Raw genomic sequence first — 23,130 nt, 5'->3', positions numbered from 1 at the left:
TTATTACAGTCACAGATTTCTGATACATAAATAAAACTCTGACTAAACTTCATAGACACACATTTGTGTTTGTGTGAGTGTGTGTCCAAGTGGAACTGTAAATACAAATGTAAATGATACATGATATAAATGTAAATGATATATATGAACATTGTGTGTGTGCATGGGAAAAAGAGAAAAATAATGTGTGTGTGCGTGTGTTTATCTATTTTATCTGACACAGAGACACTGAGTCTAAAACTCAAAACCAAAAAAGAGAGAGACAGAGAGTGTGTGTTTGTATGAGAAAGTGTAAGAGAGTGTGTGTGTGAGAGAAAGACAGAGTATAAGTGTTTGTGTGTGTGTGTGTGTGAGACAGAAAGAGAGAGTGTGTATGTGTGAGAGAGAGAGTGTGGGGGGGGGGAAGAGAGAGTCTGTGTGTGTGTGTGAGGGAGAGGGAGAGAAAAGAGAGTGTGTGTGTATGTTCAGTATCAGAAACACTTTCAATGTTTTTATATGTAATATTTTATTTGTGTCTTTCTCTCTGACATGTACATGTTTACACTGTGTTTGTAACAAAATAAAAACAAATAAACAAGAATTTAAAAGTAAATGGACAAGAATTTCTGAAAAAAAGTCAAAAACAAACAAATCTCTACAAAACTTTGTAAATTCATGAATAATTGTTTATTATTACAGTCACAGATTTCTGATACATAAATAAAACTGACTGTACTTCATAGACACACGATTGTGTTTGTGTGTGTGTTTTCAAGTGGAAGTGTAAATAAATGTACATGCTTTATATGAACATTGTGTGTGTGCATGTGAAAAAGAGAAAAAGAATGTGTGTGTGTGTTTATTTATTTTATCTGACACAGAGACACTGAGGAGTCAGTAAAAACAGTAAACCCAGCATAGAGGGGTTCAGTGAATGTGCAGTGGAATGTGTGTAAGTGTGTGAGTGTGTGTGTGTCAGAGGAGACGCTGTAGAAGGACACAGTTCCAGACGACCAGTCCAGATACACTCCTACTCTGTGTGTGTGTGAGGGGTGGTGAGGTATGTCAGTGTCCTGATTATTGTGATGGGCAGAGTAACTGTTACCACGGCAACACAGACTCCAGGACTTTTCATTGTGTCCAAACCCACAGTCATCACTGTTTCCTTTCCTCCTGATTCCTTTATATGTCACTGATATAACAGGACCATAAACTCCACTCCACTCAGTCTCCCAGTAACAGCGTCCAGTCAGACTCTCTCTACACATGACCTGAGCCCAGTAATCAAATCTCTCTGGATGATCAGGATACGACTGTTTCTCTCTCACACGTGTCACCTTTCTGTTCCCTTCAGACAGAGAGAGGAGTGTGTGTGCTGTGTTTGGGTCCAGTGTGAGATCACAGACATCTACAGAGAAGAAGAGAAATTAGAGGAGAAAACATTTCACACACTCTCAACTGTGTGTGTGTGTTTTATACTAAATGGAGAAAATTATATTATTATATTAGCCTTAAATTATTAAATATTATATTCATTTTATTTAAATCTCAGTATTATATTATCATTATATTATGTTATTATAAGGAGTTTGAGTGTGTTATTGTTGATGTGCGTGTTACTGTTGTTTGACCCTTGACCCTGTGTGTTTCCCTCTCGTAACCTGAACCTGTTTCTGATCAGTTTTCCACTTTATTTTATTCACTCACTTTCTGTCTTGCTTTTGTTCGCACACAATAAAATAACATAAAAATATTTTAAAAATGAAGTAAAAGTAATATTTTATCTCATATTATTATCTCTCTTTTTTCATTAAATGGAGAAGATGAGCAAAAGTTGCATTTTTTTTAGGAATTTAGATAAATGGTCTCTTTTCCATGAGTGAACCAAACTCAGTGTGTGTGTGTGTGTGTGTGTGTGTGTGTGTGTGTATACTCACATTTTCTTAATCGTGGTTTGATCTTGAATTCTCCACCATGGTCCACACTACAAAAACACACAACAGACAGTGGATGAGTCTCACACATAAACACACACACACACACACACAAACACACACACACACACACACACACAGACACACACACAGGCTGTACTGACTTAAGTCGACAGTGTTGGTTCATCTGTGTGGAGAGACGCTTCACTCCTGAGTCTCCTGGGTGATTGTAGCTCAGATCCAGTTCTCTCAGGTGTGAGGGGTTTGAACTCAGAGCTGAAGCCAGAGAAGAACAACCTTCATCTGTCACTAAACAACCAGACAACCTACAGAAAGAGAGAGAGAGAGAGAGAGAGAGAGAGACAGAAATAAACATATATATAGACAGAGAATATCAACTCATCATCTGGTTTGTGAAGTGTGATTCATTGTAAAGGTTCCACTCTGTTTTACCATAAATGTTGACTTTGTTAAACTATCACATTAACTAAACTCACAGACCAGTTACTAACATTAGCCTTACAGATACTGGGGGAAATTCATCTCCTTTTATGATCAGTATGTTTCACACAAAACAGTACTTTAATAACCATACTATACATCAACCTGGTCTCATTTTAATATGAACATAGTCATTTTAAACACTGTATTTACGTTCCTGACTAATACTGACCTCAGTGTCTCCAGTTTACAGTGTGGATTCTTCAGTCCCACACAGAGAAACTTCACTCCTGAATCCTGAAGGTCATTGTTACTCAGGTCCAGTTCTCTCAGGGGACAGTTTACTGACTGTAGAACTGAGGCTATAGATGAACAGGACTGTTCAGTGAGTTTACAGAGAGCAAGTCTGGAGAGAGAGAGAGGGAGGGAGAGAAAGAGAGAGAGAGAGAGAGAGAGAGAGAGAGAGATTTTATGTCCTCCACAGTAGGTTTTTTCTAACCTCCTCCATGAAAACTAATGTTGTGAAAAATTAAAGACACAATGTGATATGTTTGGGCACCGGACACTTGCAAGTTGTAATTAACACTTTAAACTGGAGAGACCAATGAAAATTTAAATAAGAAATAAGACATCAAAAAGGACAACACTTATAAAACTGTCAGTCAAGTTCATATTAAAAGGACCAGCCATGTTCCACACAGAACAAAAGCGAGACAGACACCCTGTTTACTGGCCAACTCATTAGTCATGTAAAGATCAAAAGCACAGTTGGTGAATTTGATGACAAGTATGGTTACTTGTACGAGAAGAAACTCAAATTTACCACAGAAACTGAAAGAATCTTCAGTTACCGTTAAAAATGTTGTCCTAAATGTGAGTTACTTGCCGTCAAATCGAAGACAAACTTTTCAACTCTGTGACCGTCGCCACTGCACTGAGGCTAACAGCGCGTGTAAATAACGCTATTCAGAGACTGATTACAATATCTTATTCATTCAAAACCCGTCTGAATAAATGCACTAGACATTTTACTGGTGGTTTTCCACAGACATGTAAAAAGAACACGAAACTTACTTTGTACACGAAGGTAAAGAAGAAAGACACAGAGAATCCGACATTTCCCAGACACTCGACGCTCGTCGGTCTCTCTCAAATTTGACCTCAGAAAATTCACCCCTCGCTCTCCGGCCGTTAGCATGTCTCTCGGTTTCCCACTGGCTTTGGTAGCTTAAAAAACGACGGCTTAAAATAGCCTAAGAAACCGATTGCAAAGTCCTCTATGAAATTTCATAAATTCTGCTTATATAACAAGAGAGTGATCAGGTGTGCAGGTAAAATCTCTTCGACAGTTAATGACCCCAATAACGAATACAGCAATAAAGAGCCGAGATCTGCCAGCTTCTCTCGCCGGTTCAAACTGATCACACTGACCTGTAGAAAGCCCTACTGTGGTGGATTCATAACCTTACAAACTGGGTTCTGCTTGTACGATGCAAAAACAACCACATACATTCAGCTTAATGTGTTAGAAATGTTGAGGTAAAAATAATTACACAAATATTTTTTTTCCCTCAATGAATGGACTTCGAGTGCAAGTCCACAGAGAGAGAGAGAGACAATTGCATTCCTATAACTAACATTCCTCTGACAGTTATTCCACAAATATATAAAAGAAACAAGAAACTTACTTTATAGAAGCGCAAACAAGACAGCCATCCGAAAAATCCCAGATTTCCGACACATTCAATGCACGTCGGTCACTGTGATGTTCATTATCATTAAATGAATGAACCGTTTGAATTAATCACTGTTTTTATTACAGGCTCGTGACAAGAGATTACCGCTCTTCACATTTCAGTTAAAACTGTCGCTCTACTAATCAAAGCGTCGTAAAGTAGCCACTCAAAACGTCACTCGGGTATTCTAAAACACAGAATACCGCCATCTAGTAGGTCTGATACGTCACTACATAATTGGATAATTTTATATCACTACATCCCCTTACCTTTGATGCATGAGAAGGTGAAAACATCGTAACAGTTATGTATTTTTGTGTGAATTAATCAACATAATGATTTTTTCTTTATCAATGATTATTTTGCATTAAGAATTTATAATATAATATTGTGGCGATAAGAGCCATGTCCCCCTATAATAAAATATTCTTTTAAAAAACTTGGCGACTGCATACGGGTCCTGACCCGTGTCTATAAATACCTGGCCCAGGTAACATTGCGCTCTCTCCTCCACTTCCTCTGCCTGGTGTGTCGCGCTTGTGCGTTTGAGAACACCTTGGGGTATCTGCGCTGTTAGGACGCGCTTGGTTTTTTTTTTTTGAGTATCGGAGAGAGAGCGAGGTTTTCTTTTCCTCCATCCTTAGCCTTTTTTGAACCAGAGCAAGTTCAACCGGTAAGCCGTGTTCAGTTCCTGCTTACGATTTTATTGTGTTTTTTTTTTTTTAAATCGTATTTAGCAGGTGACACGGCAGCGGTGAGACGAATCTTTTTTTTTTTTTTAAAAGACCGGCTCCATACTGACCGCTCTTTAGAAGCCGTAACCTTGGGCTACGGCTTGGGTTTTTTTTTCGAAAGGGGTTTTTGTTAACCTAGGGATAGCTCTTCTGTTCTCCGTTTATTTCAGTTTTGTTTTATTTTATTATTATTTTTCTATGGCGCCCGGGTTGCCATCTTATTGTTGATTTATTTTGAAATTGTGTTTAAAGTTATTCTGTTTCGGCAATTTTAAGGTCGGATTGTCGTAATATTACGTGTATTATTTTGAACGCAATTGTTTGGAAATTGTTTTTTTTTGTTTTTTTAAAGCTTGCGGTCAGGATTTCTTTACTTTTCTTTAGACCAATAAAAAAAATAATCGAATAACTGTGCCTGTTGTGTTTGGCTCACTGTGGCATCGGTAACACTTATTATTATAATATTTTATTTTTTTTAACTACTCTGTCTGAGTGGTGGTGGATTTCACCTGGCGCCCGAACTGTTAAATTAAAATAGTCCCACTACCGCCACAGATATTGGCGCCCGAACAGGGACGGACTTGAATTGGACTTGAATTCTGGAAATGATTTTTAGTTGCAGTGTCTTCCGAATTTCATCACTGAACTTTATACATGCATTGAGGGTAAAAGGCCACTGTGATGTAAATTGAAACTGAACCTATTGAAGTTTTGCATCAGTGTTGATTGTAACATTTTGTATTTGTATTCTCTTTGAATTTGGTTACCCTATTTTCTACCGTATAACGTTAGAGAAGAAAGCTGGAGGTCATGGCAGGAAACCCAGAAGATCTGCTGGTCTTTGGTGAGACAATTTCCGATTCTATAGATATGTCCCTTACTGCCCCTTCAGTTTCTACTGTTTTTACACCAAATGCACAGCCAGACTCCCTGTTAGATGTACCTGTCCCAGATGAGCATATTGATTTGATGCCACCTCTAGCTCCTGACAGTGACCTCCAAGTTTTTTCTCATGCCATTGAGTCAATGAAGCAAGTGTTTGAAAACACAATTGAATGTCAAAAAAAATGGCTTTCAGAGGGCTTGAAGCATGTATCCAAGGAGGCTGTTGAAGCTAAAGGTGATGTTGCTCGCTTAGTTGAGAAGGCCAATGATGACCTCCTCAATACTGTCACTGAGCGCAACAGAGATTTGATAGCAAAATGCTTAGAAGGTATTCAATGGAATTCTAAACAGATGGTGACTGAATTTCAGGCCATGTTAAAGGATTCAAACACTGTTTTATTAAATTCTATCACTTCAATCCCAGAACAGCTGGATAGATTCATTAAGTCTGAAATGCAGGACCTGCGTACACAGGTTCATGCCATCAAAGATTCAGTTGAAACCTTGGTTAAAAAAATCCATGAATTAGAGGCTAAGCAGACTCTTCATGGGTATAGCCAGCTACCACAAAGTGTTTCCACCCCTCTTGTTGATGTTGGTTATCAACAGTCTGCTGCTTCTGAGCCTGTACTTCCTGTCCCTTGTCATACCAGTGAGGTTTCACATACAGTTGATCGGCGGTTGCCAATCAAATTAATTTTCCCTTCTTTTGGTGGTACAAATGATGACACTGACCCCCTCTTGTATATTTCTAAGTGTAAGGACTTCCTCGCTCTGCGCCCAATGTCTGATTCTGAGATCTTGGCCACCATGAGAAATGTCTTGCATGGTACAGCACGTCACTGGTGGGAGATAGCCAGGGAAAGAGTGTGCACTTGGCCTGATTTTGAGAAGCAATTTTTGGCTGCTTTTTTATCTGAAGATTATGCAGATGAGCTGGAGGAGAGGATCCGAAATCGAGTTCAGTTACCCAATGAAAGTGTGAGGGACTTCACCTTTTCCTTTCAGGCCTTGTACAAGAGATGGAAGCCTGAAGCAATGGAGGATGAGATTGTTAAGATGCTTTATAAAACAATGAATCCACAGTTAGTTAGCCAACTGCGTGGACGCGCGCACACTGTGGAAGAAATTGTTAGACTTGGGCAACAGTTAGAGAAAGATCTACTACATCAAAAGATGTATGAGCAAAAGGTCCTTATGGCTAAAGTTCCTAAGGCTGAACCATCTGTCCAGATCTTGGAAACATCTAAGAGAAGTCAAAAAGCTGACTTTAAACAATCTATGCCTCTCCTGTGTTGGCGATGCCAGGGTGCCCATCCTCCTGGGAGCTGTCCACAATTCCGGTCCCAGGGTCTATATCAGTCTGAGAAAAGTTCTGGCCCTCGTCAAGCTAATCCTGCTAAGGGTACTGTTTCTACAGTCACAAGTCATAGTCAATCTTTCTCTAAGTCTCAGCCTGTTTTTAAACCTAAGACAACCTCCATACTCCCTCCTCATTCTGGTCCAGTGGTAGTGTTGAAGCAACTGGCTGTGCCAGTGGCTGTTCGACGCTGTCAGGGCAAGGCACTGGTGGACACTGGCGCCACCTATAGCTTAATGAGTTTTGATTTGTGGAACAAAATTACAGCTCCACATGAGAAATTAGAGCCATGGAATGAAGGTCCTCTGTACCTTGCAAATGGCACAAATACTCATCCTGTGGGTTGTAAGGCATTAGAGTACGGTATGCATGGCCATAGTTGGAGTGTTCTGACAGCAGTGCTTGCTGCTAATGTCCTCGCCTATCCTCTGGTCCTTGGACTGGATTTCATCTCAGTCAGTGGGATGCAGCTTAATGTCAGAGATCAAGCCTATTCGATTTTAGGTGACAAACAGGGTAGAGTCTTCCCTTTCCAAGTTTTGGCAAGACCTGGTGATAGCTGGGGTATTTATTCTTCTCCTGCTACCACTGCTGCTTCACTTATGACCTCTTTGCCACCTCCCCTTGTTTGTTCATCTGAGTCCATCAGATTTGCTTCTGCTGATGAATTTTATGATAGTTGGGGTATTCAGCTGCCACTCTCTCCAGCCGCAACTATTCCTACTACTATTATAACCTCTGTGCCTCCTCTTTCCACTCTGCCCGAACCCAGTAGGTCTACACCTGCTGAGGAGCTGCAGTCCCTACTACAAGCAGCTGTGAGCCAAAGTAGTTTAAATGGTGAGAATGCAGGGAGGTTACACCGTCTACTGCGGGAAAACCCAGAGGTATGTACCACCAGTCTCGGTCACACCTCCCTGCTGAAGCACAAAATAACTTTAAAGGGTGATGTTGTGGTGACGCAAAAGCCATACCGTTTGCCTGTCCACAAGCGTCAGGAGGTAAAGACTCAAATTGAGGATATGTTAAGGCAAGGCATCATAGAGCCTTCCCATTCTCCCTGGGCCTCACCTGTTGTTATGGTACCCAAAAAGGATGGCAGCACCAGATTTTGTGTTGACTATCGACGGGTAAATGCTTATACTGAGCGGGATTCATTTCCGTTGCCCACTGTAAATGAGATCTTGGAGTCTCTGGCAGGGTCGGCAGTGTTCACCTCTCTTGACCTGAATAGCGGCTACTGGCAGGTAGAGATGGATCCTGACAGTCGACCCATTACTGCATTTGTCACTCCATTTGGCTTATATTCTTTCAGAAAAATGCCGTTTGGGTTGAAAAATGCACCTGCTACTTTCCAGCGGCTCATGAACAGGGTTCTTCAAAGCTGCCTCGGAAAATGTTGTCTGGTATATCTAGATGACATAATCATATACTCTGCTAACCTTGACCAACACTTTGTAGACATTCAGACTGTGTTCGACTGTCTCAAAGATGCAGGACTTACTCTTAAGTTAAAGTGTCACTTCTGCATGCCAGAAATTAAGTTTCTAGGGCATGTTGTGAGCAAAGAAGGAGTGAGAGCAGACTCTGAGAAAACGAACGCAGTGAAAACATATCCTGTACCCACCAATCTGAAGGAGGTCCAGCGCTTCCTTGGCTTAGCTGGGTGGTACCATAGGTATGTTCCTAATTTTTCTGTGATTGCTGAGCCTTTGAATGCTTTAAAAAGAAAGGGGGTAAAATTTCAATGGACTGCAGAGTGTCAAAGGTCATTTGACACCCTTAAACGACACCTGACTGCTCCTCCCATTCTTGGCCATCCTAATCATGAATGTACATTTATTGTTTACACAGATGCAAGTGCCACGGGTCTAGGTGCTGTTCTTGCTCAGAGGTCATCAGCGTTGTCTGATGAGGAAGTGTTGGCATTCGCAAGCCGGTCTCTCTCTGGTGCAGAAAAGAACTACTCTGCCATGGAACATGAGTGTTTAGCTGTAGTATGGGCGCTGGAGAGATGGAGGCACTACTTAGAGGGGAAACCCTCTGTAGTAGTAACAGATCACTCTTCTCTTCTCTGGGTATTCAAAACCACTAAAGCAAACTCTCGTTTGGTCAGGTGGGCTTTGCGTCTCCAGGAGTTCTGCTTCACCATAGAGTACAGGAAAGGCAAGCTTAACTCTGCCCCTGATGCACTCTCCCGTGCAGCCTGCACTGGTGAAGAGAGTTCTTTGGCTTTGTGTAGTGCAAATCTGGACAAGGTTGTTCCGTTTCCCTTGTCAGATGATGCTGTTTGGAAAGCTCAACAGGAAGACCCTGAAAGTCAGGGGCTATACAGAATGGTGACCGAGGCAGAGAACACCCCGGGTCAGTGTGCATTAGGATATGCAATTCTGGAGGATAAAGTGTATCGGAAAACTGAGCACCCTCAGCAAGGTACACATTATCAAATTTTTGTCCCTAGGGCTTTGCGTGACACTGTGCTCAGAGCCTACCATGACAGTCCACTAAGTGGTCATTTGGGACGTTACAAAACATTGAAAAGAATAATGGATGTGGCTTACTGGCCAAAGATGTGGAAGGATGTAGGAGACTATGTCCAGTCCTGTCACATTTGCCAGATCTGTAAAGCCTGCTGGTTACTTGCAGCAGACTGAAGTCTCAGAGCCATGGGAGATGCTTGGTCTTGATCTCATGGGTCCTTTACCACAGAGTTCTCTAGGAAACACCCAGTTACTTGTAGTGGTGGATTATTACTCCAGGTGGGTTGAATTGTTCCCACTGCGTAAAGCCACTGCTGAGGCAATTAGTAGGTGTCTGCAGAAGGACATTTTTACTCGCTGGGGTGTCCCAAAGCACATTTTGTCAGACCGTGGGCCACAATTTGTGTCTGAAATCATGAAAAATTTTTGTGATCGCTGGGGTGTGGTACAGAAATTAACAACTGCTTATCACCCCCAAACCAACCGTACTGAGAGGGTGAACCGTACTCTTAAGTCAATGTTGAGTTCTTATGTGGGTGACCGGCATAAACTATGGGACAAGCACCTTCCTGAACTGCGGTTTGCAATAAACACTGCTGTTCAGGAGTCCACGGGCTATTCCCCTGCTGAGTTACTCCTGAGAGGTAAAGTAATGGGACCCTTTGATAGAGTACTACAGCCTCTGTCGCATCACAGAGGTTTGCGAGATCTTGAAGATCTTCGGGGGCTGGTAGCCAAAAACTTAGAAGGCAAAGGAAAGGCAGAAAAGAAACTATGACAAAACTCGTCGCGAGGTCACATATGAAAAAAATGAGAGAGTGTGGATGAGAGCTTATCCCCTGTCTCAAGCTTCACGTAGTTTCACTGCCAAGCTAGCTGCTAAGTGGGTAGGTCCCTATCGCATTGTGGCGAAGCTAGGTCCTGTTAATTATCAAATTGTAAAGGAGGACTCTGGAGAGGACTTGCGTACAGTCCATGTTAGCCGCCTTAAGCAATGCTTCCCCACTGCTGCAGATGTTGATCGCAGGGAGAGAGAACAATTTATGAAAATATTTTGCGAACCAGATGATGCTGAGGAATTCCTTGGATTTTAAATCTGGATATTCTCAAAGGAAAGTTGTTCTTGTTGTCCTTTTTGCCATTAGGTGTTGTACACCTACTCACATTATCAGTCTTTTTATATGGGAGGTCCATTTGCTCTTTCTCCAAGGGGAGGAGAGTGTGGCGATAAGAGCCATGTCCCCCTATAATAAAATATTCTTTTAAAAAACATGGCGACTGCATACAGGTCCTGACCCGTGTCTATAAATACCTGGCCCAGGTAACATTGCGCTCTCTCCTCCACTTCCTCTGCCTGGTGTGTCGCGCTTGTGCGTTTGAGAACACCTTGGGGTATCTGCGCTGTTAGGACGCGCTTGGTTTTTTTTTTTTTTTGAGTATCGGAGAGAGAGCGAGGTTTTCTTTTCCTCCATCCTTAGCCTTTTTTGAACCAGAGCAAGTTCAACCGGTAAGCCGTGTTCAGTTCCTGCTTACGATTTTATTGTGTTTTTTTTTTTTTTAAATCGTATTTAGCAGGTGACACGGCAGCGGTGAGACGAATCTTTTTTTTTTTTTAAAAGACCGGCTCCATACTGACCGCTCTTTAGAAGCCGTAACCTTGGGCTACGGCTTGGGTTTTTTTTTCGAAAGGGGTTTTTGTTAACCTAGGGATAGCTCTTCTGTTCTGCGTTTATTTCAGTTTTGTTTTATTTTATTGTTATTTTCCTATGGCGCCCGGGTTGCCCTCTTATTGTTGATTTATTTTGAAATTGTGTTTAAAGTTATTCTGTTTCGGCAATTTTAAGGTCGGATTGTCGTAATATTACGTGTATTATTTTGAACGCAATTGTTTGGAAATTGTTTTTTTTTGTTTTTTTAAAGCTTGCGGTCAGGATTTCTTTACTTTTCTTTAGACCAATAAAAAAAATAATCGAATAACTGTGCCTGTTGTGTTTGGCTCACTGTGGCATCGGTAACACTTATTATTATAATATTTTTATTTTTTTTAACTATTCTGTCTGAGTGGTGGTGGATTTCACCTGGCGCCCGAACTGTTAAATTAAAATAGTCCCACTACCGCCACAATATAATCATTTATATTAAAGTAAATGTATGAAATTCTTTTATAAAGATGTGATCTGTAAATGGAGGAATAAAAAAGGTCATGGAGTTTGTCTCTGTGCAGAGAGTGCTGATGGTAAAACATTCAAAGCTACATGGTGTGAGCCTTTTTTTGGAGAAGATGGGAAGTCTGACTGTATCTGGATATAGCCAAGGGTACTATGATAAGATGAAAGAGTGCTCTCATTTATTCTTTGTATTCTCTAACAAGCACTCATTCATGTTTGTTTATTTATCAGTGCAGGTGCTGATGTAAGACAGTATTCTCACTTATTTCTGAGTTTGGCCTGGGTCAAGACGTCAGTTCCTGATTACATCATTAGGAAATGACGGTGTCTAGCAAGATAGGCAAAGAAGATGGGAAGTCCTCTAATGACTGTCTTGACAATCACTGGATAATCCCTGATATGACTTTTGTATAACTACAGGTGATGTGTACCGGTTAGTTAGTCACTCCCAGGACCGGCTCTGTTTGTTGTATGCTGCTTTGAGTTCATGCAATAAACATGTACTGCATCAGACTCTGAAAACTTTGACTGTCTTTTTTTAAGAAGGTGAACGGTGTGGCTGGATTCTCGGTCACATCTGGCCCAGGCTTAGAATTCTCTCCCACAAAACCCTTGCATACAATTAAACTAAACTGGAGTCCAAAGAAACGTCCAAAAGAAACAAACATAAGTGCATTTCTCTCTCTTTTTTTAAATGTTAAGTGTCAGTCCAGCTATTCATTTTAAATTCCATCTCAGATGGACAATGTCAGTGTCCTGTTTCATGATTTTTTTTCTCTTTTCTTTTACAGATTCAGCCTGTCAGGTGGTTTGACAGTGTGTGTGGATCTTCTCAACACAGGTTAGTATGTATGTTCAGCTGGACCAGCGTTGTCTTGCAGTGGTGCTGGTTCTGATGTAACATTGTAAACTGGATCAGATGATGAATCACAGACTGTATCTCCTCCATTAGTCTGCTCCTGCAGAGTCTCTCTGGTTTTCAGAAGAGACTGACGATTGCTCCTAAGGGTTTGTCCATCCTCCATCCTGACTGTTTAAGATCTTGGACCGACTTCCTTTAGAACAGTGTCTTTCTTCTTCCAGGTGTTTGAATCTTCAACTCTCACAGTGTCATGCACTGAAAGTCATCATTTGCTTTTTGCCTCTTTTTCAAGAGCTCGACTTTTTTTTCTTTTGAAGCATGATGCATAATTTGTTACTCAAAAAGGTTCAGCAGAAGGCACACCATGTTCCACAGGTGAAGCTCGGTAACTTAACAGAGCTAAATAAGAATCTGATTTACTGTCTGTCACCTCCTTAAGCAGCTGTTTGACAATATGAACTCCTTTCTCGGCTCGGCCGTTTGACGGAGTGTACAGCAGTATTGAACTTACATGTTAAAAGTTGTAGTGTTCTGCAAAGTTCTTCTTAAGATTTGTTAGGACCCTTTGCAGAACTTTGTCTCTTGCAGTTTCATCCACAATCACTTTTGATTTGAGCCGTACACATAGCTGTGGACTTTCTCAACCCCGTACACTAACCCTAGACATTCTCTCTCAGTCTGAGCATAGTGACTCTCAGACTGAGTCATCGTGCTTGAGGCATATGTGACAACCGTCAGTGCTTCACTGGATATCTTGGTTGGTTTCTTTGAGTCAGAGAAGCTGAGTATTGACTCTGTAGTTAGATTGGTTTTTAGTCTCTCCCATTCTTGTTCATGATTCTCAGTCCACTTGAATTCACTTGTATGATGTAACAGTTCTCTCAGGTAAACTGTTTGTGAAGACAGGTTCAGTCTGAATTTTCCTATGAAACTGATCATCCCCATTGCATGCACTACAGACTTTTTGTCCGTGGGTCTGGGCGTGTTGAGGATCATTTGCACCTTCTTCTTGTCCACCTTAACACCATCTCCTGAAAGCTTGTCACCAAAAAACATGATTTCTCTAACAGCAAACTGACATTTTGCTTTGTTCAGCTGTAATCCATGTCTCTGGATGATGTGAAGCACTTTGGTGAGTCTTTCATTGTGCTTCTCCAGTGTGGACCCCATAGAACAATGTCATCTACCTAAAGACACACACACAACCCATAACTCATAACTCAGAGCAGCATCCTAGTAAGACTTTGCTTAATTTGCTTCAGTAGCTGCGATTTCTGGTTTCTCTCTTGTCTCTGTCGTGTGTTATTTGCCCTAGTAGCCACGATTTCTGTTTGCTCTGTGTACTCTGTTTTCATTTCACCGTGTATAAATGAATTTGCATTTGTTTGTTACTCTCAGCCACAGCCAATTTACGCTTTGTTCTGAGGGGGCGGGGCTGTGGTCAGCCCTTAAGCCGCGAACGCTGTAGTCACATGACCCTTTAGTAATAGTGTTTCCGCCAAGAGGCAGCTGTAGCAGTCTCGTCTCCCTTGTCTCGTCGGACGAAGACTCAGTCGGACTAAGACAAGGGAGTCTACCTGTGGGAGTCCACCGAGGAAGGACAACGAGGAAGCTGAGACAACTACTGCCTGTCTGCCGGACCCTCAGTGATTTAATTCCCATTTGTTTATCTGTGTAATTGTGCTTCTACCCAACCTCTCTAAATACCTTTGTCCCCCCCCTAATCATGTGTCATCTCACCTTTCCTGTTCGAGTTTCCTCTCGCGCTCTTTGCAGGTGGCATCCTCGCGGACGCAATCTGTCTAACCTCACCCACCCGTCGCGCTCTACTGACACGACTGTTGTCATTTCAGGACAACATGGAACTGCCAGTCGGCGGTACAGAAGGCCGACTTCACCTCTGCCCAAGCCTCAATGCTGTCCCCGCACTTTCTGGCCCTCACTGAGACGTGGATCATACCCTCTCCACTGCCTTTTCCTTTTCCCACTCCCTCAGGGAGGGGCGGGGGAACTGGCTTCCTGATCTCCCCCTCATGGAGCTTCCAAGAAACCTCTCGCCCTTCTATCTCTCCCACATCCTTTGAATTTCACACTGTTTCTGTTTCCTCCCCTTATAAACTACACATGACTGTTCTCTACTGCCCTCCAGGCCCTCTGCAGGCATTCCTGGACGAACTGGACACCCTCCTCAGCTCCTTCCCTGAGTATGGCACCCCCATCCTGCTGCTTGGAGACTTCAACCATCCACTGAATTCTACTCAGTCTGATGGCCTACTCTCCCTCCTTCAGTCCTCTGACTTTACCATCCCTGAGTCCCCTGCAACGCACAAGGGTGGCAATCAACTGGACCTGGTCTTCTCTAGAGGCTGCCAAGTTCCTGATCTCACCGTCACACCGCTTCACGCCTCAGACCACTTCTTCATGTCTTTCTCTCTCTCGATCTCACCCTCCCTGAAATCCTCTGCTCCCATGCTGCCAGTCTCAGCTAGGCGCAACCTTCACACCCTCTCCTCTAGCGCCTTCTCTTCTATGGTCTGCTCCTCTCTCCCATCTGTGGAAGCCTTCTCTTTTCTTCCCGTGGAGGAGAAATCCTCTACAGTCCTCTCCGCACTGGCCTCCTCCCTGGACACCCTCTGCCCCCCTGTCACCAAGCCGGCTCGCCTCTCCGCTCCCAGTCCCTGGCTGACTGATAGCATTCGTGCCGACAGAGCCAAACTTCGCGCAGCTGAACGGAGATGGTGGATATCGAGATCCCTCAACGACCTATCCTACTACCACTCTCTTCTTTGTTCTTTCTCCCCTACCCTGTCCTCTGCCAAATCTGCCTTCTTAGGATCAACTCCGCCTCTTCTAACACCTGCAAACTCTTCTCCACCTTCTCCTCCCTCCTCTCTCCTCCTCTTCCTCCTCCCTCATCCCTATCTGCTCATAACTTTGTCTCCTTCTTCGAGAAGAAGATCAAAGGCATCTGCGACTCCTTCCCCCCATCCCCGCCCACCTCGGATCCTGCACCCTCCGCCTCCCCCACTATCTTTTCCTCCTTCTCCCCTTTATCTGACTCTCAAGCTCTCCTACTTATCAAATCACATTGTCCTACTACCTGTCCTCTAGACCCCATCCCCTCCCCTCTCTTTCAGGCCATCTCGGACGACATTCTGCCCTTCATCTCGTCCTTGATCAACAGCTCCCTGTCTACTGGCACAGTTCCTTCTGCCCTGAAGAGGGCACAGGTCAAGCCACTGCTTAAGAAGCCCACTCTAGACCCAACTGATGTCAGTAGCTACCGGTCACATCGCGGCAGTCACTTGATCCTGCAGATTCTCCCTATACAATATCAGGAGAATCCGCCCATTCCTCACACAACAGGCAACCCAGCTCCTGGTCCAAGCACTTGTCATCTCCTGCCTGGACTACTGCAACGCTCTACTGGCTGTCTTACCAACCGTGTCCCATCAGGCCGCTCCAGCTCGTGCAGAACGCCGCTGCACGCCTGGTCTTCAAACTCCCTAAGCACTCTCACATCACTCCACTGCTTACCGCGCTCCACTGGCCTCCGGTAGCTGCCCGCATCCAATTCAAGACACTGGTACTGGCCTACCAGGCCACGAGAGGCTCCACCCCATCATACCTTCAGTCTCTAATAACTCCATATACCCCTGCTAGAACCCTCCACTCTATGACCTCTGATCAGCTGACGGTCCCCTAACTTCGGGAGCCCGGCAGCCGCGCCTCCCGACCACGCCTCTTCTCCGCCATTGCCCCGCGGTGGTGGAATGACCTCCCTCATACAGTTAGGACTGCGGAATCCCTTCCGCAAGAAACTGAAAACCCACCTCTTCAGAACCCACCTATCCCCCACTGCCTAACCTCATTAAACAAAAACAAAACAACAAAAACCCTTGTCTTGTCTCTACGTTTGTCAAAGAATTCCAGAGACGCAATACAAAGGAGTAAATTGACGCTTATTGCAATGTCTGCTTATGAGGTATTAGGAATCCGACCGATGCACTGATTGTAAGTCGCTTCGGCTAAGAGCGTCTGCCAAACGCTAAATTGTAAATTGTAACACAATATCATCTACATAAACACACACACCGTATATGCACTCAACAATATGTCCCATGGCACAGTGAAATATTTCAGGAGAGGAGGAAATTTCAAATGGCAGTCCCTTCCAAAACAAAAAACACCCAAACGTAGTGCTAAATGTACACTACTTTGTGCTGTACTTTGTGTTCTTCCCTTGTAGGAATTTGATCATGTTTGCATTAGGTTTGATATTTACATTTAAATCTTTTGGGTCCATGCACATGTGCAGATCACCATTTTCTTTTTTGACACAGACCATTGAATTCACCCATTCTGTGGGCTCTTTCACTTTCTTTATCACTCCTAGAGACACCATTCTGTCTAACTCTTTCTTTAGACAATCTCAAAGTGGCTCTGGGACCCTCCTGGGAGCATGGACTACTGGCTGCATATCGTCCTTCAATAATATCTTATATATGTGAATGCCAGAGTACCAAACCCTTTAAAGACATCTGGAAATCTCTGCACAATTACATCTACACTATGACTCTGATCATTGGAGCTGTTGATACAGTAAACCCTTTTAACTGGGTCTAAGTCCTCACAAGTTTCATCACCCAAAAGTCAGTCATGCCCATCTGACACCATAACAAACATAAGGTGATGTTCTCTCTCCTTTACTTTAACTCTGAGTCTGTATGTGCCCTTAGTTTCCATGTGTTGTCCACTGTAGGCCTTGAGCTGTATGGCCTTCCCGTGAATGTGAGGCTTTATTTTCACTGCTCTGATATCACTTACACTAATCAAACTGCCCTTTGTCCCAATGTCCAGCTTGAGTGGAATTAACATAACTAACATGCACAACAAAACACTAAATCTAGACCATTCTGAATGAAACAAACCTATTCACAGTTGTAAATGTACTCCTAGAGTCTACTGTGTGAGAAGATTAGAAATACCAGGAACCTGCCATTGTTGATGATGCTGTTTGTTCCCTCTGGAGAGTGACTCTGCTCCTGACTGCTGGTCTTACTATTGTCATCAGACCCAGCTTTGATCTTTTTCATGAAGTCAGATATGTGATTTGATGTGTTCACTTCATTACTGATTCACACACTACTACAGTGTTAACTATGGGGATCAGTGACTGTGTAGAACTCAGAGGAAAAAGAACAAAAGCAGAAAACCCATCACAGTACATAGAAAGGAGTGCACTCATTATACTGGACTCATGACTGGATAAATGTGAAGTCACTGATCTCTATGGTCAAATCAAAATCAAACACACTATGAATAGCTGGAAAATAGCACGATTTGATTGGCTGCAGCCTAGCTTCCATTAGACTGTCTGTCTCTCATCTCCTCATTCTCCCACCACACAAGGAAAGAAAAGAAACAAACAGAAATCTAAAACAGGGACAAACTCATGGCCTTGGAAAACGTCCTTTCATTGTGAACAAGTTCTTACACTCCCACACTCCCAGCATCCAATCAGAGAGAGAGAAGATAATATTCACACACTCATACAAATGTCTCTGTGACCTGTCTATAGGCATCAGTTTAGTCTAGACTGTCCAAATGTTTATTTTGTTTGGAAAAAAATATTTATATGAATAGAATGACTGGAAAAATGATCAACAAGTTGCTCCATTCAGAATGACTGACCTCAGTATTTCCAGTTGACAGTTTGGATTCTTTAGTGCGGCACAGAGCATCATCACTCCTGAATCCTGAAGACCAGTGTTACTCAGGTCCAGTTCTCTCAGGGGGCAGTTCACTGACTTCAGAGCTGAGGCGATAGTTTCACAGGACTGCTGAGTGAGGTTAAAGTCTCTGAGTCTACACAGGGAGAAGGAAAACAAAACTCTGACTTTTTAAAGACTAAAATGATCCTGTAAATCACTTCTAGAGCTGGACTTTGGTGACATTTTATCATAACATTATTAAAAATGTTAATCCAGACAAATGGTTGTTATAGTGACTATGAACAAACTAAAAAGTAACTGAGAGGAGTTCTGCACCGCTGACTCGCTACAAACAATAAAAATCCAGCTTCCAGGCATCTACGTTCGATCGTTTATTTCCACAAATCAAAACAAGACTATTTCAGACGTCAAACCTGAACACTAGCATAGCAAGGTAAAGCAAAGCAAAGGAAAACCATGAGCATCTAAAACAGTAAGTGGGTCAACAAAAAATACACACTCCCTACTCCTCCCCTCTCCATGCTGCCATACTGGTGAACAGGTGAATATGTTCCCTCATTCTTTCAAACGCTACCTACACCTATAGTTGTTTTATAGAAATTTTGATGTTATAACCATCCTCCACATTCAGATATTGACATTACATTTGTAGCTGCCCTATAAACACAGCATTGCCCAGGAGGCATCTGAAATATATACAATACTATATATTTTTCACCCAGTGTTCAAAAATGATGAGTAGAAGGAAAAAGGAGAAAGAGACACAAACAGAATTGAAGGGAACAGCCTTTTTCCCCAGTCCTTTCACTGAGAACATGCTCTCACACACGCAGCATCCAACCAGAAAGAGACAGAGAGAAAGAGAGAGAGACAGACAGACAGAGACAGACAAACAGAGAGCCAATGTTCAGACACTGCTATTAATGTCTTTGTGACCTGTCTAAACACATCAGCTTTGACTACACATTGCAGAGGTTCTAAAAATGATGGAAATTACTGAATAGAGAAAATGACTGAGGTCACTTCCGAAGTCGGTTACTTTATATGTATTGTCCAAGGACATGCCGAAATATGACCAGGGAATTCCCACCAATTCTCCTCTAAATAAAGCTTCTAAAGAGTGGGTGTTGTGAAGTGAAACTGAAAACTCACAGAGCTTTTCTGCAGCATCTCACAGCTGGGAGCAGTCTCCTATGACCCTCATCTGATGTCTTGTATTTCTTCAGGTCAAACTTATCCAGCACCTCCTCTGACATCAGAAACATGTAGGCCAGTGCTGTGCAGTGTGCAAGTGAGAGTTCAGTTGTGTAATTTTCAGACTTGACAAAAGCTTGAATTTCTTCATGAAGAGAGTGATCATTCATTTCAGTCAGGCAGTGCAGTAGATTGATCCATCTCTCAGGTGGGACACCGTCTTTATTTAACTCTTTGATGTAACGGCTTATTTCCTTGATGCTCTCCTGGTAGTTCTGTGTGTGTGTCAGCAGGCCTTGTAGGAGTTTCTGGTTGGACTCCAGTGAGATGCCATGAAGGAAACGTACAAACAGATCGAGACGTCCATCCTTACTCTCCAAAGATTTATCCACAGCTTTCTTCAGCAACTCATCCAAGGAAAAGTCATTGTGTCTGCTATCTCTCTGCAGATACTCCAGTACCTCCATGTTCTTGTTTACATAGCAGATCAACACATAGAGAGCAGCAAAGAACTCTTGAACACTCAGATGCACAAAGCAGTAGACCTTCTTCTGACGAAGCACAGATTCCTCCTTAAAGATCTCAGTACAAATCCCAGAGTACACTGTGGCCTCACTCACATCAATGTCACATTCTCTCACATCCTCTTCATAAAACATAACATTGCCCCTCAGCAACTGATTAAAAGCCAGTTTAGCAAGTTTCACAAAGATCTCCTTGCTTGATTTCAGAAGATTCTTTGAGTCTGTCGGAATTTTCTCCTCATATTTCTGCTTCTTCATTTTAGTCTGAATGAGCAGGAAGTGTGTGTACATCTCGGTCAGAGTTTTAGGGATCTCTTTAACATTGTCTGGACGCAGCATTTCCTGAAGCACAGTGGCTGAAATCCAACAGAACACTGGGATGTGACACATGATGTGGAGACTCACTGATGTCTTGATGTGTGAGATGATTCTGTTGGCTTGATTCTCATTACTGACTCTTTTTCTGAAATATTCCTCTTTCTGTGAATCACTGAATCCTTGGACTTCTGTCATACGACTGATGAACTGAGAGGGGATCTGACTGGCTGCTGCTGGTCTGGAGGTTATCCAGATGAGTGCAGAGGGAAGAAGATTTCCTTTGATGAGGTCTGATATCAGTGTATTCACTGATGATGTTTTGGTCACATCACACAGCTCCTCAGGAAAATTCAACTGAAGTCGACTCTCGTCAAAACCATCAAAAATAAACAGCATTTTACAGTCATTATATTTCTTTGGATCCAAGTCTTTCAGTTCTGGGTGAAACTCTAGCAGGAGTCCATGAAGACTGAACTGTTCATCTTTAACCAAGTTCAGTTCTCTAAAAGGAAGAACCAGCATGAAATCAATGTCCTGATTGGTCCTTCCTTCTGCCCAGTCCAGAATGAACTTCTGCACAGAGACTGTTTTTCCAATTCCAGCGATGCCCTTGGTGAGTACAGTTCTGATTTCTGGCTTTTGTCTGTCCCCTTCAGGTTCCTGACTAGACAAGGCTTTTTTCTGCTCTTTAGTTCTGTTGGTTGACAGGGGTTTGAAGATGTCATTGCAGCTGATTGGTTTGTCTTGAGAAACCCATTTCCTGGATGCTGTTTCAATCTGTAAAACCTCATGTTTCTCATTCACTCCTTTACTCTCTCCCTCTGTGATGTAGAGCTCTGTGTAAATGCTGTTGAGGAGGGTTTGGTTTTCTTTCAGTGCGACACCTTCATATAAGCACTCATACTTCTTTTTCAGGGTGGTTTTATGACCCTCAATGATTCTCAGCAGGACATCATCTGACTCAGACATGGACGTGTTGTGTTGGATATTTTGGCAACATCCAGACTGATCCTCAGTTAGATCTGTCTCCACACTGCAGAGAGAGAGAGAGAGAGAGAGAGAGAGAGAGAACGAGAGAGAGAGAGAAGTGGTTAAAAAACATAATGTCTCAGAACCTGCTGACACAGACCACACCTGGACTGATCCTGCATCAGACCTGAGTTTCCATATTTGACAGATGCTTTCTTTGGGAGACATATGAGTCCTTCAAGGCTGGCAGGCTGAACCCTTTTCATCAGCCTTGTAGTTGAGTTTAGGGCTCATATACAGTTGGGCTGATAGTGATGAAGTGTAACAATAATGATTGACAGCTGGTGAAGAATTCCCACTACACAGTGTTTAATCATTCAGAGGGTGGAGCTGATTGAACAGAGGGGAATGGGACAGTTTCACTAATGGAAACCAAACATGACAAACAAACTGTATGTACATGTCTAACTGATATCAGACAATTTAACATTTATAAAGGAAACTAATGAGACTATTAATAATGGATATATGTGAGTGGTTATGAATAGCTGGGCTGATCAGACAGGACTCCCTCCCTTTGACTTTCTTTAAATATGACTAATGTACTGTCACTTTACACTCTGTCTGTTTTTAAACTGATCCATTTAAACTAAACTGTGTTGTGTTTGATGATGGACAATGAGGAAGTTTTATCTCTGACTCAGAATTTAAGACAGAGAATGAACCTTTGATCAGTGTTAATGCCAATTAAAATACTAAATCATCCAAATAATTGTTATCTCAGTCTTTCTCCATAGTTTTGATGGTTGTCCTTGCAGTGTGAACTGTGTCCTCCCTGGATGAGAATGATTTGAATGGTGTGTACTGAGTGTGTACTGAGGTCTGGGAGAATTGAGCAGGTAAGTCAGTGTAGAATATACAGCATATCATATGTCATAAACACTGGTCAGTGTGACAGAGTGACAATAAGGAATCATCTGCTGAAAAATCATCTGAAAATCACTGAAGAGTTTACAGGTAAAGTGACTGAATCAGTGTGTGACATTTCCTGTTGTTTGGTGACTACTTCATTTAATCATGTCAATGTTTGGTTTCATAACAGCCAAGAACTACAACATATGAACAGCATTTTGTTTGTGTTTTAGTTTCACTCTCTTTGATTCCAAATATCTGAATGAAAATATCCACACATCTCACTGTAACCTGTGTGATCTCTCTTTAGCTAGGTTTATACACACTGACATTATAAGCATAAATATATTATTCACAGTGTTAATATCAGTTTCTATTATACATACAGTTAACACAGTATAAATACAGTCACTCACTGTGACTCAGAGGGGACTGGTTCTCTGCTGAATTTTGGAGGTTCATCTTTTGATCTGTCACTCTTCATAGACACACAGCTGGGTACTGGAGATCCTGGTCTCTGTGTCCTGTTGTCACAGGTAGACACACACACACACACACACACACACAGTCATAAACAGGAGTGTGTATGGAGACCAAATATACAGTATGTGGTGGCCATGGTGATTTGTTTGTTTCTGTTCAGATTCACTCCTATCTGTCTTAAAAACTGAACTTCCCAATAAACTCCTCATCTGTCAGGCATAACTCTCTTTACGTTACTGACATAAAGTCTGTGTGTGTGTGTGTGTGTGTGTGTGTGTCATGTGTGTTTGTGATTAATTAACAATATATAATTTAATAAGACAGAAGATTGTGAATGGCTGCCCTCTGCTGGTCACAGTCAGCCCTGCACCTTAAGTCGACAAAACACAAACTACTGTAATTGTCTCACATGGTTT

The 23,130-nt window shown here is 42.5% G+C and overlaps 2 protein-coding genes across 2 annotated transcripts in view; both read right to left on the bottom strand.

Moving 5' to 3' along the window:
• The window catches only part of LOC115821769 (nuclear factor 7, brain), a 282,027-nt gene that overhangs the window by 206,257 nt on the left and 52,640 nt on the right, over nt 1-23,130 (bottom strand).
• LOC115820528 (protein NLRC3-like) lies at nt 843-21,319 on the bottom strand. The gene is made up of 6 exons (XM_030784143.1): nt 21,057-21,319; nt 19,467-20,993; nt 2,587-2,760; nt 2,069-2,239; nt 1,917-1,963; nt 843-1,387 (listed from the first exon to the last, which is right to left on the bottom strand). The coding sequence occupies exons 1-6, from the start codon at nt 21,317-21,319 to the stop codon at nt 843-845; spliced, it is 2,727 nt and encodes a 908-aa protein (XP_030640003.1).

Source organism: Chanos chanos, chromosome 9, assembly GCF_902362185.1.
Source record: "Chanos chanos chromosome 9, fChaCha1.1, whole genome shotgun sequence".
NCBI lineage: Eukaryota > Metazoa > Chordata > Actinopteri > Gonorynchiformes > Chanidae > Chanos > Chanos chanos.
The sequence above is the reverse complement of the archived record's forward strand: the minus strand, read 5'-3'. Positions and strand labels throughout refer to the sequence as shown.

Coding starts and splice junctions, on each gene's coding strand:
- LOC115820528 (XM_030784143.1), bottom strand. CDS start 21,319: ATGTCTGAGTCAGATGATGTCCTGCTGAGAATCATTGAGGGTCATAAA. Junction 2,761..19,466: donor AGATGCTGCAGAAAAGCTCT/GTGAGTTTTCAG, acceptor CTCTCTCTCCAG/ACTTGCTCTCTGTAAACTCA. Junction 1,964..2,068: donor TGTCGACTTAAGTCAGTACA/GCCTGTGTGTGT, acceptor GTGTTTTTGTAG/TGTGGACCATGGTGGAGAAT.